General features: G+C 76.2%; 1 protein-coding gene across 2 annotated transcripts; it reads left to right on the top strand.

The window, feature by feature from the left end:
• Positions 1-655: 655 nt before the first annotated feature.
• On the top strand, positions 656-20344 carry PDE4A (phosphodiesterase 4A). 2 transcript variants are annotated; one of them, XM_064499203.1, is made up of 15 exons: positions 656-874; positions 9670-9855; positions 10710-10746; positions 10838-10911; positions 11634-11683; positions 12341-12453; positions 16964-17057; positions 17224-17405; positions 17500-17598; positions 17709-17873; positions 18310-18409; positions 19180-19334; positions 19421-19543; positions 19624-19806; positions 19887-20344. In XM_064499203.1, exons 1-15 carry the CDS (start codon positions 771-773, stop codon positions 20211-20213), a joined length of 1992 nt encoding a protein of 663 aa, XP_064355273.1. In that variant the 5' UTR covers positions 656-770; the 3' UTR covers positions 20214-20344. The 2 variants fall into 2 exon arrangements, with proteins under 2 accessions (XP_064355273.1, XP_064355272.1); XM_064499202.1 differs by lacking the exon at positions 656-874 and adding an exon at positions 6632-6895.
• Positions 20345-20993: the final 649 nt, after the last annotated feature.

Genomic DNA, 20993 nt, shown 5'->3' with positions numbered 1-20993 from the left:
GATCCCTATGGGGGGGGACCGAGGTGGGGGTCCCTGCCTGGGGGGGTTCCCTGGAGGGATCCCTGCCGGGGGGGTCCCCGGGGGGGGTCTCTGCCAGAGAGGGGACCCAGGTGGGGGTCTCTGCCGGGGGCGGTACCCGGGGGGGTCCCTGCCGGGGGCAACCGGGGGGATCGTTGCCGTAGAGGGAAGCCCCGGGGGTGGTCCCCGGAGGAGGGGTGCGCGGGGGGGGGTCCCTGCCGTAGGGGGTTCCCCGGCGGGGGGGTGCCCGGGCGGAGCCGCGCCGCGGGGGAGGCCGGTCCCGGGGGGGCCGGAGGCTGCGCCGGGGCGGGGGGAGGCGCCGGGGCGGGCGCGCAGAGGCGGCGGCACCGGCAGCGGCACCGGCAGCACCAGCGGCAGCGGCGGCGGCGGCGGCAGGCGCCTCCCCGGGGTGGCGGCGCCGGTGCCGGTGCCGGTGCGGGGCCATGCGGAGCTCGGCGCCGGGCAGAGCCGCCGCGGCCGCGGCCGCCGCGCAGCGCTAGGGAGCGGGGCCGGGAGCGGGGCCGGGAGCGGGGCCGGGAGCGGGGCCGGGAGCCGCCGCCGCCGCGATGGAGCCGCCGGGCGGCCGCGGGCAGAGCCCGGTGCCGCCGCCGCCGCCGCCGCCGCCGCCGCCGCCGCCACGGGAGGCCCCGGGCACGCTGAGGCCGCCGCAGCACCTGTGGCGGCAGCCGCGCACCCCCGTCCGCATCCGGCACCGCGGCTTCTCCGACACGGCGCCGCCGCCGCCGCGGCCCATGGAGCGCGCCGACGCCCTGGACACCGGCGACCGGCCCGGCCTCGGCCGCTCCCGCATGTCCTGGCCCTCCTCCCTGCACGCCGCCCCCGCCGCCGGCCAGCGGTAGGTGCCCCGACGGCGCGGCCGCGGGGCCCCACGGGGGGGTCCGGGGCCGACGGGGGGGTCCGGGGCCGCCGGGTCCTGGCTCGGGGGGGGTCCCGGGGCTGCCGGGTCCTGGCTCGGGGGGGGGTCCCGGGGCCGCCGGGTCCTGGCTGGGGGGGGGTCCGGGGCCGCCGGGTCCTGGCTGGGGGGGGTCCCGGGGCCGACGGGTCCTGGCTGGGGGGGGGTCCCGGGGCTGCCGGGTCCTGGCTGGGGGGGGTCCCGGGGCCGCCGGGGCCTGGCTGGGGGGGGTCCCGGGGCCGCCGGGGCCTGGCTGGGGGGGGGTCCCGGGGCTGCCGGGTCCTGGCTGGGGGGGGTCCCGGGGCCGCCGGGTCCTGGCTGGGGGGGGTCTCGGGGCTGCCGGGTCCTGGCTGGGGGGGGTCCGGGGCTGCCGGGTCCTGGCTGGGGGGGGTCCCGGGGCCGACGGGTCCTGGCTGGGGGGGTCCCGGGGCCGCCGGGTCCTGGCTGGGGGGGGTCCCGGGGCCGACGGGTCCTGGCTGGGGGGGGGGTCCCGGGGCCGACGGGTCCTGGCTGGGGGGGGTCCCGGGGCCGACGGGTCCTGGCTGGGGGGGGGGTCCCGGGGCCGCCGGGTCCTGGCTGGGGGGGTCCCGGGGCCGCCGGTCCCCGACGGGGGGGTCTCGGGGCTGCCAGGCTCCGACAGGGGGGGGATGTTCCTGGAGCCGCCGAGTCCCGACGGGGGGGGGGGGGTTCTCGGGGCCGCCGGTCCCCGATGGGGGGGTCCCGGGGCTGCTGGGTCCCGGCCCGGGGGGGTCCCTGGAGCCGCGGGGGCCCCCGTCTCCGGTAGCAGGCTCCGCGCTCCTCCGGCCTCCGCGAGGCTCCGAGGGTCTTTTCCCCCCTCGCCGGAGACGGCGGCAGCTGGGGCATCCCGGGACCCCCCAGGGCACCGGCTGCGGCTCCCGGCTCCCCGTGCGGCCGGGCACGAGCTCCGGTGGCTCCGGAGCAGCCGGGTCACACGGAGCAGAGCCGCCGGTTCCCGCGGCCGGAGGCTCCGTCGGATCCCGGCAGGTTCCCAACGCGGGGCCTCGGCCTCGACGTGCGGGTGAGAGCCCGGCCGTGCTCCGACGGGCCGGTGCCCAAATCCCGTCGGGGAAGTTCAGCGGAGCTTCCCGGGGCGGAAACCGGCTGCCGACTCGCTGCCTGGCGGCTCGTAGTAACGCAGCGGGAGCGGGAGCCGGAGCGAGGCGCCGCGTCCCTCCGGAGCGGCAGCGGCGGGGGACGGTGCCGCCAGCCCGGCGAGGGGGGGATTTATGCACGCGAAGCGCGGCAGATGGTCCGGGCTCGTCTTTCCTCCTCGTCTCCCGCCCTCCCTTCCTGGGAGGGAGCGAATCCCGCCGCCGCGCTGCCGGGCCGGGGACGCGGAGCAGCCATCACCGCGATGGGTTCCCGTGCTGGGCTTCCGCACCGCATTCCCGCACCGGGTTCCCGCGCCGCATTCCCGCGCCGCATTCCCGCGCCGCATTCCCGCGCCGCTCCACCCCGGCGGCTCCTCGGCCGAGGCCCCTTCTCCGCCCGGCGTCCCGGGGCCGCGCTGTGTTTGCGGGTCCGTCCCTGCTTTCGGCAATTAGCCCGGCCGGGCGGGACGAGGGGACGCGGCTGTTGTTTGACGGGGCGGGCGCTGTTTACCCCCAACACGGCCGTCCCCGAGCACCCGGCCGGGCGGCGTCCACCGGCGCCAGCGGCCGTGGAGACGGGACGTCCCGGGCGCCGGCGCCGGGAGTTTTTCGGCTTTGCCCTTCCCGGAGCGGCGGCCGCGCCGGCGAGCTCGCTGCATCGATTGCACCGCGCCGGGAACGCCGGATCCCGGATCCGTCGGCGAGGGCGGCCCGGCACATCCCGGCTCCGCGTCTGCCGCCGGCAGGATCCGGCCGGGCTCCCGGAGGCTTTTCCGACCGATCCCACCCCCGCGCGGGCCCGGCCCCGGCGAGCCGCTGCGCCAAGAGGCTGCCGCGGCCTCCCAGCCCTCGCCGCGATTAATTCCTCCTGCTTAATTCGTTTCCTTTCAGGAAACAACAACGAGGAAAATAAAGAACGAACTAGCCGCCGGGCCCTGGCACCGCCGCGGGGCCGCTCGCAGCTCCCCGGCCCGTAAAAGCCCCTCTGGCATTTATTACGTGCCATAATCTTCTTCGAGCCCGATGAGTCACCTGCGTCCATTAAAAGTGATTCACATTTGTCTTAAGCTCCCGGATAATATCCAGTTTACTAGAAAATCCCGCGCCGGCAGGCGGGCCGCGCACATGCCGTCTGCTAGAAATAGCAGCGGGCCGGGAGCGAGCGGCCGTGCTTCCGTGCCGCCCCCGGCTCCGCTCCGCTCCGCTCGGCATGGCACGGCACGGCTCGGCTCGGCTCGGCTCCGCTTGGCACAGCTCGGTTCGGCGACGCTCCAAGATGCTGCTGGTGCTGCCGGAGCGTCGCCGTCCCGCAGGGATCCCACCAGCATCCCCGGACACGGCCCCTGGCCCCCGGCTGGTGACTGTGCCCGTCCCTATCCCCATCTCTTCTCCGTCCACGTTCCCAGCCTGGCCCTGTCCCCGTCTCGGTCCCCGTCCCCATCTCTTCCCTGTCCCAATTCCCATCCTGTCCCCATTCCCATCTCCATCTCTTCCCAGTCACATCTCCATCTCCATCATCTCCATCCTGTCCCCATTCCCATCCCCATCTCTTCCTTGTCCCATCCCCATCCTGTCCCCGTCCCCATCTCTGTCCCCATCCCATCTCCAACCCCACCTTCATCCCATCCTCACCTCTTCCCTGTCCCCATCCCCATCCCATCCCCACCTCCATGCTGTCTCCATCCCCATCCCCATCCCCATCCCTGCTCCAAGCTGGAGCCGAGCCGGAGCCGAGCGGGTCCTTCCCGCGGTCCCGCAGCCGGGGGGGCCGCTCGTGGGGGGAACCGATGGGCGCACGCCAAGGTTGATCCGCCGCCGTGCCGGGCGCTCCGGCTCCCGCTGCTCCTGCGGGATGGCGGCTCCGCGCCCCGGGCGTCCCGTCTGCAAAGCCGCGGTCTGCGGGGCTGCCGGGGGCAGCGGGATCGAGTCTGGCACGATCGTGTCCTGCGGGATCGTGTCCTGCGTGCTTGTGTCTCACGGGATTGCATCCCATGGGATCATGTCCTGCAGGATCGCGTCCCGCGGGATCGCGTCTGGCATGATCGTGTCCAGCGGGATCGTGTCCTGCGTGTTTGTGTCTCACGGGATTGCATCCCATGGGATCATGTCCTGCAGGATCGCGTCCCGCGGGATCGCGTCTGGCACGATCATGTCCTGCGGGATCGTGTCCTGCGTGCTTGTGTCTCACGGGATTGCATCCCGTGGGATCATGTCCTGCAGGATTGCGTCCCACGGGATCGCATCCCGCCTGCTCCTGTCCCACAGGATTGCATCCTGCGTGCTTTCTCCCATGGGATTGCATCCTGTGGGATCATGTCCTGCGGGATCGCGTCCCACGGGATCGCGTCCCGTGGACTTGCAGCGCGGATGGTGGGACGGAGCCGGGACCGGCCGTTCCCGGCGGTTGGGAAGCGCCGCTGGGCAGGGAGCTGGGAAGGGGCCGAGCCCCCGCGGCCCCCCCGCGCCCGCCCGCCCGCGCCGCTTTCTTGGTGTTTCCCTGGGTTTTGTTCCCAATCTGCTGCTCCGGAGGCTCGGGATAAACAGACACCGAAGTAAACAAACCAACAGGGAGGCGGCTGCCTGCAGCCCGCCGCGAGGGGCCCAGGCGTCCGGGGGCCCAGGCGTCCGGGCTCGCGGCCTCCCCGGGGCATGAGGGGCCGGAGCCCGCGGCTGCCCCGTCTGGGCCGGTGGCTGCAGCTCCCGAGGCAGGAAACCGCCGGCAGAAACCTCCCTCCCGCCCTCCCAGGCTGCGGGCTGCTAAATGTGCAGCCTGGTGAGTCACCCCCCCCCCCCCGGCTGCCGCGCGGCCCCCCCGGAGCCTTCGCCTGCGGATCCTCGCCCCAGCCCCGCGCCCCGGCGTGTGCCCCCACCCCCCCCCAACCGCTGCGGGGCCGGGATGCCCTCGGTGGGGCCGGGATGCTCCGTCGAGGCCGGGATGCTCCGGCGAGGCCGGGATGGTCTCAGCGAGGTCGGGATGCTCCGGCGAGGCCGGGGTGCTCCAGCAGGGCCGGGATGCTCTGGCGAGGCCAGGATGGTCCAGCAGGGCCGGGATGGTCTCAGTGAGGCCGGGATGCTCCGTCGAGGTCGGGGTGCTCCAGTGAGGCCGGGATGCCCTCGGTGGGGCCGGGATGCTCTGGCGAGGCCGGGATGCTCCGTCGAGGTCGGGATGCTCCGGCGAGGCCGGGATGCCCTCGGTGGGGCTGCGATGGTCCGGCGGGGCCGGGATGGTCTCAGCGAGGCCGGGATGCCCCGGCGAGGCCGGGATGCCCTCGGTGGGGCTGCGATGGTCCGGTGGGGCCGGGATGCTCCGTCGAGGTCGGGATGGTCCAGCAGGGCCGGGATGGTCTCAGTGAGGCCGGGATGCTCCGGCGAGGCCGGGATGCCCTCGGTGGGGCTGCGATGGTCCGGCGGGGCCGGGATGCTCCGTCGAGGTTGGGGTGCTCCAGTGGGGCCGGGATGCTCCGGCTCCCCGGGATGCTCAGACCCGGAGCCGGGCTCGGGGTGGGCGGCAGGGCCGAGCCGTGGGGAGAGGAGAGGCCTCGGGGGGAAGGGGAGCGCCGGCAGCGGGGCCGGGGGCTGCCAGTGGGGCAGGCCGTGGGGCTGCAAGGTGGCCGTGGGGCACGGGGAGGCTGTGGGGCATGGGGAGGCCGTGGGGCACAGGGAGGCTGCGGGGCACCGGCAGCGCCGTGGGGCACAGGGAGGCCGTGGGGCACGTGGAGGCTGCAGGGCACCGGCAGCGCCGTGGGGCACAGGGAGGCCGTGGGGCACTGGCAGCACTGTGGGGCACGGGGAGGCTGTGGGGCTCTGGCTCGCCATGGGGCCTCATCTGCCGTGGGGCTCCGGCCGCCGTGGGGCAGGGAGGGGAGCACGGAGCCCGGGACACGGGGCAGGGGGGTCCCAGCCCCCCCCGCAGCCCCCTGCAGGGTCCCAGCCCCCCGGGCAGGTCTCCGGGACCCCCGGGGCAGGTGCAGGGACCCACAGCCGGTGTCCGGGACCCCCGGGCAGGGCGCAGGGACCCCCCGGGCTGGTCCGTGTGCCCCACAGCGGGTCTCCGGGACCCCCGAGGCGGGTGCAGGGACCCACAGCGGGTCTCCGGGACCCCCGGGCAGGGTGCAGGGCCCCCCCCGGGCTGGTCCGTGGGCCCCACAGCCGGTGTCCGGGACCCCCGGGCAGGGTGCAGGGCCCCCCCGGGCTGGTCCGTGTGCCCCACAGCGGGTCTCCGGGACCCCCGAGGCGGGTGCAGGGACCCACAGCCGGTCTCCGGGACCCCCGGGCAGGGCGCAGGGCCCCCCCGGGCTGGTCCGTGTGCCCCACAGCGGGTCTCCGGGACCCCCGAGGCGGGTGCAGGGACCCACAGCGGGTCTCCGGGACCCCCGGGGCGGGTGCGGGCCCCCCCCCGGGCTGCTCCCCGGCCCCCCCGGCAGGTCCCGCCCCCCCGGGCCGGGCGCGGGGCCCCGCCGCTCCGGGGCTCCCTCCGGCGGCGGCACCGGGGCCTCGGCCGCCCCCCCGCGCTCGGACCGGCCCCCGCGCCCGGCGCTCCCCGGGCAGGGCCCAGGCGTCCGGGCCGCCACCCCACCCCACCCCACCCCACCCCACCCCGCCTCCCGCCGCGGGCCCAGGCGTCCGGCGCTGCCATGGCCCGGGAGCGCCGCGGGCTGAGCCTGCCCCGCATCCCCGAGCTGCGCCTCGCCGCCGGCCCCGACGACGAGGCCTTTCTGCCCGGCGCCGCCGCCGCCGCCTCGGCGCGGGGTCCCGGCTCGCCCGGCTTCTCCCCCGGCGGCTCCCCGACCTTCCTGCAGCGCCTCCGCCTCAACCGCAGCATCCAGGAGCGACGCCGCCGCCGCCGCGGCAGGTGAGGGCCCCCCCCGCGCCCCCCCCCCCCCCCCCCGCGGGGCCCCGGCGTCCGGCGGCGCTGCCGAACCCGCCCCGCACCCGGGGAGCACCGCCGCCCCTGCCCCGCGGGGCCCAGGCGTCCCGCCCCCCCCCCCGTGCCAACCCAGCAGGGCCCAGGCGTCCCGGCCCCCCCCCCAGTGCCAACCCGGCAGGGCCCAGGCGTCCCGGCCCCCCCCCCCCATGCCAACCCAGCAGGGCCCAGGCGTCCCGGCCCCCCCCCGTGCCAGCCCCGCGGGGCCCAGGCGTCCTGGCTCCCCCCCATGCCAACCCAGCAGGGCCCAGGCGTCCCGGCCCCCCCCCCCCCGTGCCAACCCAGCAGGGCCCAGGCGTCCCGGCCCCCCCCCCCAGTGCCAACCCAGCAGGGCCCAGGCGTCCCGGCCCCCCCCCCCAGTGCCAGCCCGGCAGGGCCCAGGCGTCCCGGCCCCCCCCCCCCCCGTGCCAGCCCGGCAGGGCCCAGGCGTCCCGGCCCCCCCCCCTACCCCGTGCCAACCCGGCAGGGCCCAGGCGTCCCGGCCCCCCCCCGTGCCACCCCGGCAGGGCCCAGGCGTCCCGCCCCCCCCTCCCCCCCCCGTGCCACCCCGCGGGGCCCAGGCGTCCCGGCCCGTTTCCCCCCCCCGCCGCAGGTGAGCGCGGGAAGGGGCCGGGCCGGCTCCCGGGGGCCCAGGCGTCCGGCGCCTTTCCGGGCCGCGGGGAGCCGGGGCCGGGGCGCGATAAGCGGGGCGGGGCCGAGCCCGGGGGGGCCGCGGCGGAGCGAGGCCGCCCCGTCGGGGGGGGGGGGGGTCTGTCTGCGGCCGGGCCCGGTCTGGGGGTCCGGGCCGTCTGTCCCCCCCCGCCGCAGGGCCGAGCGGGGCCCCCCCGGGCCGAGCGCTTCCGGGGCCGCGGGCGAGGCCGGTGCCCGGCGCGGGGGGGGGGGGGGGGAAGGGGCGGGGGGGGGGGGAAGGGGCGGGGGGGGCCCCCCCCAGGTACCCGCCGGGACGGGACGGGGACGGGGACGGGTGCTTCCCCTTCCGCCTGCCTGGGGGCGGCGGGGGCCGGGGGGGGCCCCGAAAGGCCCCGGGGGGGCGGTTCGTGCACCCTGCCCCCCCCCCGGGGAGAGAGCGGGGTGCCCCCCCCCGGCCCAGGTCTGGGGGGTCGCTGGTTTGGTGGGCGGGGGGGCGCGGGGGGGGGCCGGACGCCTGGGTCCCTCCCCGGCTGCAGGAGGAAGTGGAGACGGCGGTCGGAGCTGGGGGAAGCGGTGCCGGGACCCCCCCACCCCGCACCCCGGGGGGCCCCGGTGCCCCCCCCCACGCCCCGGGGGTCCTCGGTGCCGTCCTCGCCCGGCCCGGGGGTCCCCGGCATCACCGGCCCCGGGGGTCCTGGTACGGGGGGTCCCCCGTCCCGGACGCCTGGGCCCCGCCGCGCCCACACGCGCTCGGTGCAAAGGGGCCCGTCGGGCGGCACCGGCACCGGCACCGGCACCGGGGCGGGGTGGGGGGAGCCGGGCTGCCCCGGGGTGGGGGGGTCCCGGCCGGGCTCCCCCCGCTGCCGGTCCCGGCTCTGGGGCTGGGGGACGCGGAGCCGTCCCGGCGCGGGGACCCGGCTGCTGCGGGGGGGACGTGGTCCCGACCCGCTCCCGGTGCCAGGACCCGGCTGCTGGGGGGGGACATGGGCAGGACCCGCTCCCGGTCCCCCCCCATCCCGGTGCCAGGACCCGGCTGCTGGGGGGGGACGCGTCCGGGCAGGGCGGTCGGAGCCGTTGGGACGTGGAGCCGCGGCCGCGCCGCCGTCCGGACCCGGCTGCTCCGCTGGGCCCCGCGTGCCGGGAGGGGGCCGCGCCGGGGCCGGGGGTGCCGCGGTTGGGGACGGGACGGGAGGGGACGGGGTGCAGGGCACCGCGGTTTGGGACGGGACGGGACGGGGTGCGGGGCGTCTCCGGAGCCGGCCGCTCGCCCCGGTGCCGCCTTTCCCCGTCGGCCTCCCGCCGAGGCCTCTGCAGATATCGATACCCGGGGAGCTGCCGGGTTTGCACACGCGCGTGCAAGGCCGTGCGCCAGCCCCGTGCGTGCACCTGTACACGCGCGTGTGCCTGGGACAGGGAGGAGATGGGCCTAGGAATTCTGCGTTTGCACACGCACGTGCAAGGCCGTGCGCCAGCCCCGTGCACGCACATGTGCACACGAGTGCCTGGGACAGGCAGGAGATGGGCCCGGGGCTGCCGGGTTTGCACACGCGCGTGCAAGGCCCTGCACCAGCTCTGTGCGTGCACGTGTCCACGTGCACACGCATGTCAAGGGTGTTGGGGGGGGGAGATGGGGCTGCTGGGTTTGCACACGCGCGTGCAAGGCCGTGCACCAGCCCTGTGCACACACGTGTCCACGTGCACACACGAGTGCCTGGGCCAGGGGGGGAGCTGGGGCTGCCGGGTTTGCACACGCGCGTGCAAGGCCCTGCACCAGCCCTGTGCACACACATGTCCATGTGCACACGCGTGTGCCTGGGCCAGGGGGGGAGCTGGGGCTGCCGGGTTTGCACACGCGCGTGCAAGGCCCTGCACCAGCCCCGTGCACACGCGCGTGTCGAGGGGGCGGGCGCCCCCCCGCTGCTGCTCCATGGGGGGGTCCCGGGGGCTGGGGGGGGGCTGTGACAGTGCTGGGGGCCCCGGCGGGCGGGCGCGGGGTGGGGGCAGCCCCCATGGGGGGGGCGGGGGACCCCTGGTCGCCCCGCTCACCCCCCCCCCCGTGTCCCCCCCCGCAGCTTCGAGGCGGAGAATGGCCCCTCGCCGGGTCGGAGCCCGCTGGAGCCGCAGGGCAGCCCGGGGCTGGTGCTGCACCCCCCGGCCCCCCCCGGGCAGCGGCGCGAGTCCTTCCTCTACCGCTCCGACAGCGACTACGACGCCTCCCCCAAGAGCGTCTCCCGCAACTCCTCCGTCGCCAGCGAGGCGTGAGCACCCCCCCGCCGCCCCCCCGGGGCCCCCCAGACCTCCTGGGCACCCCGGGGACCCCCCGGGACCCCCCAGACCCCCAGGACCCCCCAGGGACCACCCAGACCCTGGGCACCCCAGGGACCCCCCCGGGACCCCCCAGACCCCCAGACCCCCCAGGGACCACCCAGACCCCTGGGCACCCCCGGGACCCCCCGGGACCCCCCAGACCCCTGGGCACCCCCAGGACCCCCTGGGACCGGGGACCCCCAACCCAGCCTGCCTGCATGCCTCAGGGACCCCAGGGACCCCTGCACACCCCAGGGACCCTCCAGGACCCCCCCGGGGCCCCCCAGACCCCTGGGTGCCCCAGGGACCCCCCCAGGACCCCCCAGACCCGTGCGCACCCCAGTGACACCCCTGGGACCCCCAGACCCCCCAGGGACCCCCCAGACCCCTGGGCACCCCCGGGACCCCCTGGGACCCCCCAGACCCCTGGGTGCCCCAGGGACCCCCCAGACCCCTGCACACCCCAGGGACCCCCCAAGGACCCCCCAGCACCTGGGACCCCCCACCCCAGCCTGCCTGGGCACCCCAGGGACCCCCCCAGGACCCCCGGGCACCCCACAGACCCCCGCTATGCCCCATATATACCCCAGGGACCCCCCCAGGCACCCCCCAGACCCCTGCTAAGCCCCATGCACACCCCAGAGACCCCCCGGGCACCCCAGAGACCCCACGTGCTGCAGATGGGCCCCCCCCGGCCCCCTGTGCCACGGTGGGACGCAGCCCCCCCTCCATCCCCACCGGGGGGGGGGGCGGGGAGGGGCCCAGGCGTCCGGCTGCGTCGGCGCTGACCCCGTCTCTCCCCCAGCCACGCCGAAGACCTGATAGTCACGCCGTTCGCCCAGGTAGGGCGGGGGGCCGGGGGGGCCGCGGGGCCGGGCCGGGCGCTGCCGCGGCCCCCCCGCGCCCACCCCCCCCGCCGCCGCCCGCCCCCAGGTGCTGGCGAGTCTCCGCAGCGTCCGCAGCAACTTCTCCATCCTGGCGAACGTCCCGGCCCCCCCGGGCAGCAGGTCAGCGCCCCGCGTGCCGGGGGGGGGCTCGGATCCGGCGTGGGGGGCTCGGCCCCGCCGCGGGGTCTTGGTTCCAGCATGGGGGTCCTGGCCCCACTGCGGGGGTCTCAGCCTCGGCGTGGGGGTCTCAGCCCCACTGCGGGGTCTCGGCTCCAGCGTGGGGGTCTCGGCCCCACTGCGGGGTCCTGGCTGTGGCATGGGGGTCCCGGCCCCATTGCGGGGGTCTTGGCTCCACTGCGGGGTCTCAGCCCCGGCGTAGGGGTCTCAGCCCTATTGCAAGGTCTCGGCCCCGGAATGGGGGGGTCTCAGCCCCACTGCGGGGTCTCAGCCCCGGCGTAGGGGTCTCAGCCCTATTGCAAGGTCTCGGCCCCGGAATGGGGGGGGTCTCAGCCCCACTGCGGGGTCTCAGCCCTGGCGTAGGGGTCTCAGCCCTATTGCAAGGTCTCGGCCCTGGAATGGGGGGGTCTCGGCCCCACTGCGGGGTCTCGGCTCCAGCATGGGGGTCCCGGCCCCATTGCGGGGGTCTCAGCCCCACTGCGGGGTCTCGGATCCGGCATGGGGGTCCTGGCCCCACTGCAGGGTCCTGGCTGTGGCATGGGGGTCCCAGCCCCATCACAGGGGTCTCGGCCCCGGCGGGGGGGGTCCTGGCCCCCCTGCAGGGTCCTGCCCCCCGTGGGGGTCCCCGCGGCAGCGAGCCCCCCCTGAGCCCCCTCTCCCCGCAGGCGGTCGCCCCTGGGGTCGCAGCCCCCCGTCTGCAAGGCCACGCTCTCAGGTACCGGGGGGGGGGGTTGGGAAGGGGGGGCAAACCGGGTTGTGGCCTGTGCGTCCCCACCCTGCTCCGGTGGGGAAACCGAGGCACGGGGACCCCGTCCTGCCGCCCTCCAGCCCCGTCCCAGTGCGGTTCCTGCAGCCCCCCATCCCCGTGGGGTCCCCGTGGCCCCCCATCCCCACAGCATCCCTGCAGCCCCCCAGCCCTGTTCCTGTGCGGTTCCTGCAGCCCCCCATCCCCGTGGGGTCTCCGGGGCCCCCCCCAGCCCTATGGGGTCCCTGCAGCCCCCCGTCCCCGCGGGGTCCCCGTGGCCCCCCATCCCCACAGCATCCCTGCAGCCCCCCGTCCCCGCGGGGTCCCCGTGGCCCCCCAGCTCCATCCCCATGTGGTCCCCGTGGCCCCCCGTCCCCCTCCCCGCGGGGTCCCTGCAGCCCCCCCTCCCCGCGGGGTCCCCGTGGCCCCCCATCCCCACAGCATCCCTGCAGCCCCCCCTCCCCGTGGGGTCCCCGTGGCCCCCCATCCCCACGGCATCCCCGCAGCCCCCCGTCCCCGCGGGGTCCCCGTGGCCCCCCGTCCCCCTCCCCTTGGGTCCCCCGTGCCCTTGGGTCCCGGGCCGGTGGCCGCAGGCTCCCGCTGCCCCCCCCGTCCCCCCCCCCGCAGAGGAGACCTACCAGCAGCTGGCGCGGGAGACGCTGGAGGAGCTCGACTGGTGCCTGGAGCAGCTGGAGACCATCCAGACCCACCGCTCCGTCAGCGAGATGGCCTCCAACAAGGTGGGGGGGCACCGCGGGCACGGGCCTCCCGCGCGGGCACCGGGGCGGGGGCGGGGACGGGGACGGGGACGGGGACGGGGACGGGCATGGCATCTTGGCTTGGGGACGGGGACAGCACTGCAGCTCCAGCACGGTGCCAGGGCCAGCAGTGGTGCTGCTGGTGCTGCTGGTGCTGCTGGTGGTGCTGGTGGTGCTGCTGGTGGTGGTGGTGCTGGTGGTGGTGGTGGTGCTGGTCATGGTGGCAGTGGTGGTGGTGGTGGTGGTGGTGGTGCTGGTGGTGGTGGTGGTGGTGGTGCTGGTCATGGTGGCAGTGGTGGTGCTGGTGGTGCTGGTGCTGGTGGTGGTGGTGCTGGTGGTGGTGGTGGTGGGGCGGGCGCTGGCAATGGTGCCGGTGCCCGGCTGGTGCCGGTGGTGCCAGTGGTGGTGCAGCAACAGGTGCCGGTGGTGCCAGTGGTGCCTGTACTTACGGCAGCGGTTGTGTCAGCGGCACCAGTTAGGTCGTGGCGGCGGTTGTGTCATTGGTACCGGTGGTGCCGGCACTGCTGGTGGTGGCAGCGGGTGCCGGTTGTATCGGTGGTGCCGGTTGTGTCAGTGGTGCCGGTGGTGTCGGTGGTGGTGGCAGGAGGTGCCGGTTGTGTCGGTGGTACCGGTTGTGTCAGTGGTGCCGGTGGTGCCGGTGGTGGTGGCAGGAGGTGCCGGTTGTGTCGGTGGTACCGGTTGTGCTGGTGGTGCCTGTGCTTATGGCAGCGGCTGTGTCGGTGTCACCGGTTAGGTTGTGGCGGCGGTTGTGTCATTGGTGCCGGCGGTGCCGGTTGTGCTGGTGGTGTCGGTGGTACTTGCGGTGCTGGTGCCGTGGGGCCGGGTGTGGGGCGGGAGCTGGGGCGCAGAGGGCTCAGACCGGGCACCTCGCCCTCCACCCCGGCCACCCGCCGCCTGCGCCGCTGGGGGGGCCCTGCCCCACTGTGGGGTAAGGGGGGGTCCTGCCCCACTGCAGGGTGACCCACGGGTGGTCCCTGCCCCACTGCAGAGTGATGGGGGGGTCCCTGCCCCGCTGTGGGGTGATGGGGGGGTCCTGCCCCACTGCAGGGTGACCCACGGGGGTCCCTGCCCCACTGCAGAGTGATGGGGGGGTCCCTGCCCCACTGTGGGGTGACCCATGGGGTCCCTGCCCCACTGTGGGATGATGGGGGGGGTCCCTGCCCCACTGTGGGGCAATGGTGGGGTCCCTGCCCCACTGCAGGGTGACCCACGGGGGTCCCTGCCCCGCTGTGGGGTGATGGGGGGGTCCCTGCCCCACTGCAGGGTGACCCATGGGGGTCCCTGCCCCACTGCAGGGTTATGGGGGGGTCCCTGCCCCACTGCAGAGTGATGGGGGGGTCCGTGCCCCACTGTGGGGCAATGGGGGGGTCCCTGCCCCACTGCGGGGTGACTGATGGGGGTCACTGCCCCACTGTCCCACTGCGGGGTGACCCATGGGGGTCCCTGCTCCACTGTGGGGCAATGGGGGGGTCCCTGCCCCACTGCGGGGTGACGGGGGGGTCCCTGCCCCACTGCGGGGTGACCCATGGGGGTCCCTGCCCCACTGCGGGGTGATGGGGGGGTCCCTGCCCCACTGCGGGGTTGTGGGGGGGTCCCTGCCCTGTGGGGGTCCCATGGCTGCGGCAGGGCTCGGGGACGGGGGCCGCCCCAGGGCTCCTCCCGGGCCTGTCTCCGAGCGGGGGGGCCCAGGCGTCCGGCCCCCCCCCCGGCGTGACCCGTCCGGATCCCTCTGCCCCATCCCCCCGCCGCCGGGACGCCTGGGCCCCCCGGACGCCTGGGCCCCTGGGGGGGGGGCCGGGCCTTGGCGCCCCCCCGGCGCTGCAGCGGGGCCGGGGGGGCCGCGGCCGTGGGCAGGGGAGGGCCGGGGGGAGGAGCGAGGCCGGGCGCCCGCAGCCCCGCGCAGGCGTGTGGCCCCCCCGGCCCCGCTCGGCGCTCCGCCGCCGCCGCCACCGCATCCCCGCCGGGCGCTGCGCGGCCCCCCCCGGACCCGCCGGCCCCCCCGGACCCCCGCGGCCCCCCCGCGGCCTCCCGCATCCCCCCGCGTCCCTTTGCATCCGCCCGCATCCCCCCGCGTCCTCCCCCTGCGTCCCTCCGCATCCTCCTGCGTCCATTTGCAGCCCTTCGCACCCCCCCGCACCCCCTCGCATCCCCTTTGCACCCCCCCGCGCCCCCCCGCACCCCCTCGCATCCCCTTTGCACCCCCCCGCGCCCCCCGCACCCCCTCGCATCCCCTTTGCACCCCCCCCGCACCCCCTCGCATCCCCTTTGCACCCCCCCCGCATCCCGTTGCATCCCCTTTGCATCCCCCCCCGCAGCCCTTTGCATCCCATTGCATCCCATTGCATCCCCTTTGCACCCCCCCGCATCCGCTTTGCACCCCCCCGCATCCCATCGCATCCCTTTGCATCCCCCTTGCCCCCCCCGCGGCCCTTTGCCCCCCCTCGCAGCCCCCCCTCTCGCCGATGGGCGCCGGGGGCTCCCGCTGACCCCCGGGGCCGGGCCGCCGGGGGGGGGCCGCGTCCCCCAGGCCCGGCGCCGGGGGACGATGTGAGGGGCCCCCCCCTGCCGGGCGCAGCGCTGGGGGGGGGGCAGGCCGGCGGCTTCCCGCCGGCGCGGGGGGGGCCCTGCGCCCCCCCCCGGCTCCCGCCATGCCCAGGGCCCCCCCGGGGGCCGCCCCCGGGCGCTAGCGGGCCGCGGGCGGGGGTCCCGCCGCCGCCTCCCCCCCCCGGCACCCAGGGCCCCCCAGGCGGGCGCCGCCGAGCGCGGAAGATGCCCTTGGTGGACTTCTTCTGCGAGACCTGCGCCAGGCCCCGGCTCGCGGGCTGGTGGGGGCAGGTAAGGCGCCGGGGGGGGGCACGCCGGGCGACCCCCCCCCAAGGTCGCGCCGGGGGGCCGGGCCGGCTCGGGGCCGCATGCGCCTGCCCCACGCGCGTGTCGGGGGGGGGGGAGCCCCAGCCCTGCGGCCCTCGGCCGGCTCCCGCCTCGCCCGGGGGGGCTCAGGCGTCCGGGCCCCCCCCTTGTCCCCACCTTAGCCCCAGGGGTTCGGGGTGCCCGTGGTGGGGGGGGCACGTGCCCCCACCCCGGCTGGGCCCCAGGCTGTGCTCTCTGGCGTGGGGGGGGGGCCACGGGCCGGACCCCCCCCCCAGCCCTGCGCGGCCCCATCGTCACTGTGCCGTGGGGGGGGGGGGGGGGCTGTGCCGTCTGGGGGGGGGCGTTCGCTGCCGGGCCCCACTTTGGGGGCAGAGACCTGACGAACTCATCTCATGGGGGGGGCACTGAGCACTCAATGGGGGGGTGAATGGGGGAGGGGTTGGGTGGGGGGGGCCGTGTGGGCCAGGTGGGGTTAAACCCCCCCCCCGGGCAGGGACCGCGATGGGGCAGTTGCTACGGAGACTGCGGTCGCCATGGCGATGGGGCAGCAGGCCCTGATTGGCTGTCGGGAGGGATGCGGGGATGCTCCCCCCCGCCCGCCCTGCCCGGGGCTGTGGGGCAGGGGGTGGATGGGGGGGGCAGGGGGAAATGGGGGGCGGCCAGGCTGGGGGGGGGGGCAGCCCTGCCCCTCGCCCCCCAGGAGCCCCCAGCCCAGTGGGGGGGGGGCCCAGACTGGCCCCCCTCGTGTGGGTCTGGGGGCTCCAGGCAGTGGGGGCAGCCCGGACGCCTGGGCCCCCCTCTGCCCCCCCCGTGCTGCAGAGGGGTCCGGCGGGTTGGAGCAGGGAGGGGCGGCCGGACGCCTGGGCCCTCGGGGGGGGCGGGGGGGGCACCCGGGGGGAGGCCGGGCCCCCAGTGCCCCCCGGCCGCGGCCGCTCGGGGCCGGCGCTGCCGAGGGATGAGTCACCGCCGGCGCCCGGGGGGGGGGGCAGCATCCGGGACCCGCTCAAGGACGGCGAGGACTCGGGAGCGGGGGGCACCGTGGGGCAGGCGCTGCTCCCCCCCCCGCCCCGGGCGGCCCCCCCGGGGCTCCTGGGTCCCTCGGCGTCTGGGGGGGCGGGAGGGGGGCGCCCGGCCCCCCGCCTTGTCCCCAGCCCGGGGTCCGTCCTTGGGGCCGGGCCGAGACACCGGGCCGTCTGCAGCTCCGCCTCCGCCCCCCCCAGTCCCCCCAGTCCCCCCAGTGCCGCTTTCCCAGTGCTCCCAGTGGGGATGTACTGGGGGGCCCAGTGCTCACAGAGCGGCTCCCTGGGGTGACGCCAGACTGTCCCCGTCCCCGGGGCCGGCACAGGCCGGGGGGGAGGCCGGGACCCCCCCTTTCCCACCCCATAGGACCCCCCTGCCCAGACCCCCCCCCAGCACCAGGCACCCCTGAGCTGTGGGGCAGATGGGACCCGGTGCCGTGGGGCAGGCAGGGCCCGGTGCCGTGGGGCGGGGGGGGTGATGCCGGGGGCGCGGGTGCCCCGACACGCGTCCGGGGGCACCTGCGCGGAGCGGCCCCCGCCCCACGGCGCTCGCCCCCCCTCACCCCCCGGCCGCCCCGCAGTTCAAGAGGATGCTGAACCGGGAGCTGACCCACCTCTCCGAGATGAGCCGCTCCGGCAACCAGGTCTCCGAGTACATCTCCAGCACCTTCCTCGGTGGGTGAGCGCCCGCCCGGACGCCTGGGCCCCCTCCCGGACGCCGGGGCCCCGCCCTGCTCCGGCGGGGTGGTGGGGCTCGCCCGGCCCTCACCGCCCCGTCCCCGTCCCCGTCCCCGTCCCCGTCCCCGTGCCCGTCGCCGTGCCGTCGCCGTCGCCGTCGCAGACAAGCAGAACGAGGTGGAGATCCCGCCGCCCGCCCAGAGGGACCGCGAGCCGCAGCCGCAGCCGCAGCCGCCCATGTGCCAGATCAGCGGGGTGAAGAAGCTCACGCGCAGCTCCAGCCTCGGCAGCGCCGGCGTCCCTCGCTTCGGCGTCAAAACCGACCAGGAGGAGCTGCTCGGCAAGGTGGGCCGGGGGGGCCGGGGGCCGCGGCCGCGGGGGGGGGGCCGTGCCGGTGCCGGTGCCGGTGCCGGTGCCCACGCCGCGCTCTGCCCCGCAGGAGCTCGACAGCCTCAACAAGTGGGGCCTCAACATCTTCCGCGTCTCCGAATACTCCAACAACCGCTCGCTCAGCTGCATCATGTACACGATATTCCAGGTGCCGCCCGGACGCCTGGGCCCCCCGGGGGGGCCGCGGGGGCGGGCGGGCGGGCGGGAGCGGGGGGTGCCGAGCCCGGGGCGCTGAGCCGGCTCCGTCCCCCTCGGCAGGAGCGGGAGCTGGTGAAAACCTTCAAGATCCCGGTGGACACGCTGCTGACCTACACCCTCACGCTGGAGGACCACTACCACGCCGACGTGGCCTACCACAACAGCCTGCACGCCGCCGACGTCATGCAGTCCACCCACGTCCTGCTGTCCACGCCGGCCCTCGACGTGAGCCGCCGGCCCCACCGGGCTCCCCCCACCCCCCCCGGCCCCGGCCCCGCGTGTGGGCCCCCCCCGGGCGCTCGTCCAGGGGTCCCCCGGGGGCTTCTGTGCCCAGGCGTTCGGGTCCCGGGGTGCCGGGGTCCCCAGATGTCGGGGTCCCTGGCGGTGGGGGTCCTTGGATACCGGGGTCCCCAGATGTTGGGGTCCCTGGCGGTGGGGGTCCTTGGATACCGGGGTTCCCAGATGTCGGGGTCCCTGGCGGTGGGGGTCCTCGGATACCGGCGTCCCCAGCTGTCGGGGTCCCCGGAGGTGGTGTCCCCAGATGTTGGGGCCGTGGAGGCTGGTTGGGTCACCAGGTGTCGGGGTCCCCGGGTGCCGGGTCCCCCCGGGGGTCCTGGTCCGGCCCGTGCCGCGGCGGCTGAGCGCGCGCCGCGTCCCGCAGGCCGTCTTCACCGACCTGGAGATCCTGGCGGCCCTCTTCGCGGCGGCCATCCACGACGTGGACCACCCCGGCGTCTCCAACCAGTTCCTCATCAACACCAGTGAGCGGGGCTGGGCGGGGGGCACCCCTGGGTCCCTGCCCTCCTGCACGTGCACGTGTCGTCTCTCCTGCACGTGCACGTGTCGTCTCGCACGGTGTCTTGCACGTGTGCATGCCGTCTTGTACGTGCGCCCCGTCTTGCACGTGTGCACGCTGTCCTGCACGTGTGCACCCCGTCTTGCACGCGCACAGTGTCTTGCACGTGTGCACCTTGTCTTGCACGTGCACCCCATCTTGCACGTGTGCACGCTGTCTTGCACGCGCACCCCATCTTGCACATGTGCACCTTGTCTTGCACGCACACGGCGTCTTGCACCTGCACCCCGTCTTGCACGTGTGCACGCTGTCTTGCACGTGTGCACGCTGTCTTGCGTGTGTGCATGGCATCTTGCACGTGTGCACGCTGTCTTGCGTGTGTGCACGCTGTCTTGCGTATGTGCATGGCATCTTGCACGTGTGCACGGTGTCTTGCGTGTGTGCACGCTGTCTCGCACGTGTGCACGCTGTCTTGCGTGTGTGCATGGCATCTTGCACGTGTGCACGCTGTCTTGCGTGTGTGCATGGCATCTTGCACCTGTGCACGCCGTCTCGCACGTGCGCACGCCGTCTTGCACATGCACTCCATCTTGCACATGCGCACGCCGTCTCGCACGTGCGCACGCTGTCTTGCGTGTGTGCACGCCGTCTCGCACGTGTGCACGGTGTCTCTCGCGCGCGGACGTGCTGCTCGCGCAGGCTCAGCGGGACCCCCGCGGGTCTCCCCCCGCGCAGACTCGGAGCTGGCGCTGATGTACAACGACGAGTCGGTGCTGGAGAACCACCACCTGGCCGTGGGCTTCAAGCTGCTGCAGGAGGAGAACTGCGACATCTTCCAGAACCTCAGCAAGCGCCAGCGCCAGACCCTCCGCAAGATGGTCATCGACATGGTAGGGCCCCGCCGCCCGGGGGGGGCTGCATTGCGGGGGGGGGGACACGGGGGGGTGACGGCATTGCCTCCACACCCCCCCCGCAGGTGCTGGCCACGGACATGTCCAAGCACATGAGCCTCCTGGCCGACCTCAAGACGATGGTGGAGACCAAGAAGGTGACGAGCTCCGGGGTGCTGCTGCTGGACAACTACACGGACAGGATACAGGTGGGGCGGGGGGGCACGGGGGGGGGGGGGGGGGCAGCCGTGCCCGGGGGGGGGGCGCTGACCGGCGTGGCCCCCCCCAGGTGCTGCGTAACATGGTGCACTGCGCCGACCTGAGCAACCCCACGAAGCCGCTGGAGCTGTACCGGCAGTGGACGGAGCGCATCATGGAGGAGTTCTTCCGGCAGGGCGACCGGGAGCGGGAGCGCGGCATGGAGATCAGCCCCATGTGCGACAAGCACACCGCCTCCGTGGAGAAGTCCCAGGTGCGGCGGGGGCCGCGGCGGCGGCGGCGGGGCGGACCCCCCCCCGGGCCCCCCCCGGCTCAGCCCCGTGCCCCCCCCAGGTGGGCTTCATCGACTACATCGTGCACCCGCTGTGGGAGACCTGGGCCGACCTGGTGCACCCGGACGCCCAGGAGATCCTGGACGCGCTGGAGGACAACCGGGACTGGTACCACAGCATGGCCCCCCAGAGCCCCTCGCCCCCCCCCGGCGCCGGGCCGCCCCCCCGGCCCGGCCCCCACCGCTTCCGCTTCGAGCTGACGCTGGAGGAGGAGGCGGGCGGCGGCCCCCGGCCCCCCCCCGCCGGGGACCACCACCACCGCGAGGAGGACGAGGAGGATGAAGGACACAACGGACTCGCGGGGGACCACGTGGCGGGGGGGTGGTGACCTCCCCCCGACGTGGTTTTGGGGCCGGGGGGGGGACACAGGACTGACCCCCCCCACTGCCACGTGCACCACCGACCCCCCCCCCCCGCAGCAGAACTCAGAGTTATTTTATTTTTATTTTATTTTAATTATTTTAATTTTATTGGGTTTTATTTGGGGGGGGCGGGCGGGAGGGGGGATTTTTATTGTGTTTTTTACAAAAACTTCAAAAGACAAAAAAGAGGACAGCCCCCCCCCCCAGGAAAACGAACAAATAGATATAAAGACAAAAAACAGCAGCACGGCGGGGGGGAACCCGGCGGGGGGACCGGGGGGGGGGCTGCTGCAGCCCCCCCCCCAGCCCAGCCCCCGCCCAAAGCCATTTCTCCGGGCGAGGCATTTCGGCAGGACGGAGCAGCGGGGGGGGGAGTCAGTTTTGGGGCTGTTGGGGCTGTTTTGAGGTGCGAACCCCCCCGGACGGTTCTGGGGGGGGGTCTGTGCTGCCCAGCCGCTGGGTCGGTGTTGGGGGGGGCAGGACACTGGGGCCCCCCAAGTCTTCCTCTCGCCCCCCCCCTTTGGTGGTGATACGGGGGGGGCCCTCTGCCCCCCCCCAGTGGGGCTGGGCTGGGGGGATGCCCCCATCTGGGGACCCCCCGTGCCCCCCCAGGTGCGTCTGTGTCGGGGGGGGGGTCCCGCCATCCCCAATAGAGGTGAAGCAATAACATGGTCCCCCCCCGGCCCTCCCGGAGGGTTTTGGGGTGGGGGGGGCACTGGGGGGGGCAGAGCTCGGTGGGGGGGCTC

Source organism: Dromaius novaehollandiae, chromosome 33 (assembly GCF_036370855.1).
Source record: "Dromaius novaehollandiae isolate bDroNov1 chromosome 33, bDroNov1.hap1, whole genome shotgun sequence".
Taxonomy (NCBI): domain Eukaryota; kingdom Metazoa; phylum Chordata; class Aves; order Casuariiformes; family Dromaiidae; genus Dromaius; species Dromaius novaehollandiae.
The sequence above is the reverse complement of the archived record's forward strand: the minus strand, read 5'-3'. Positions and strand labels throughout refer to the sequence as shown.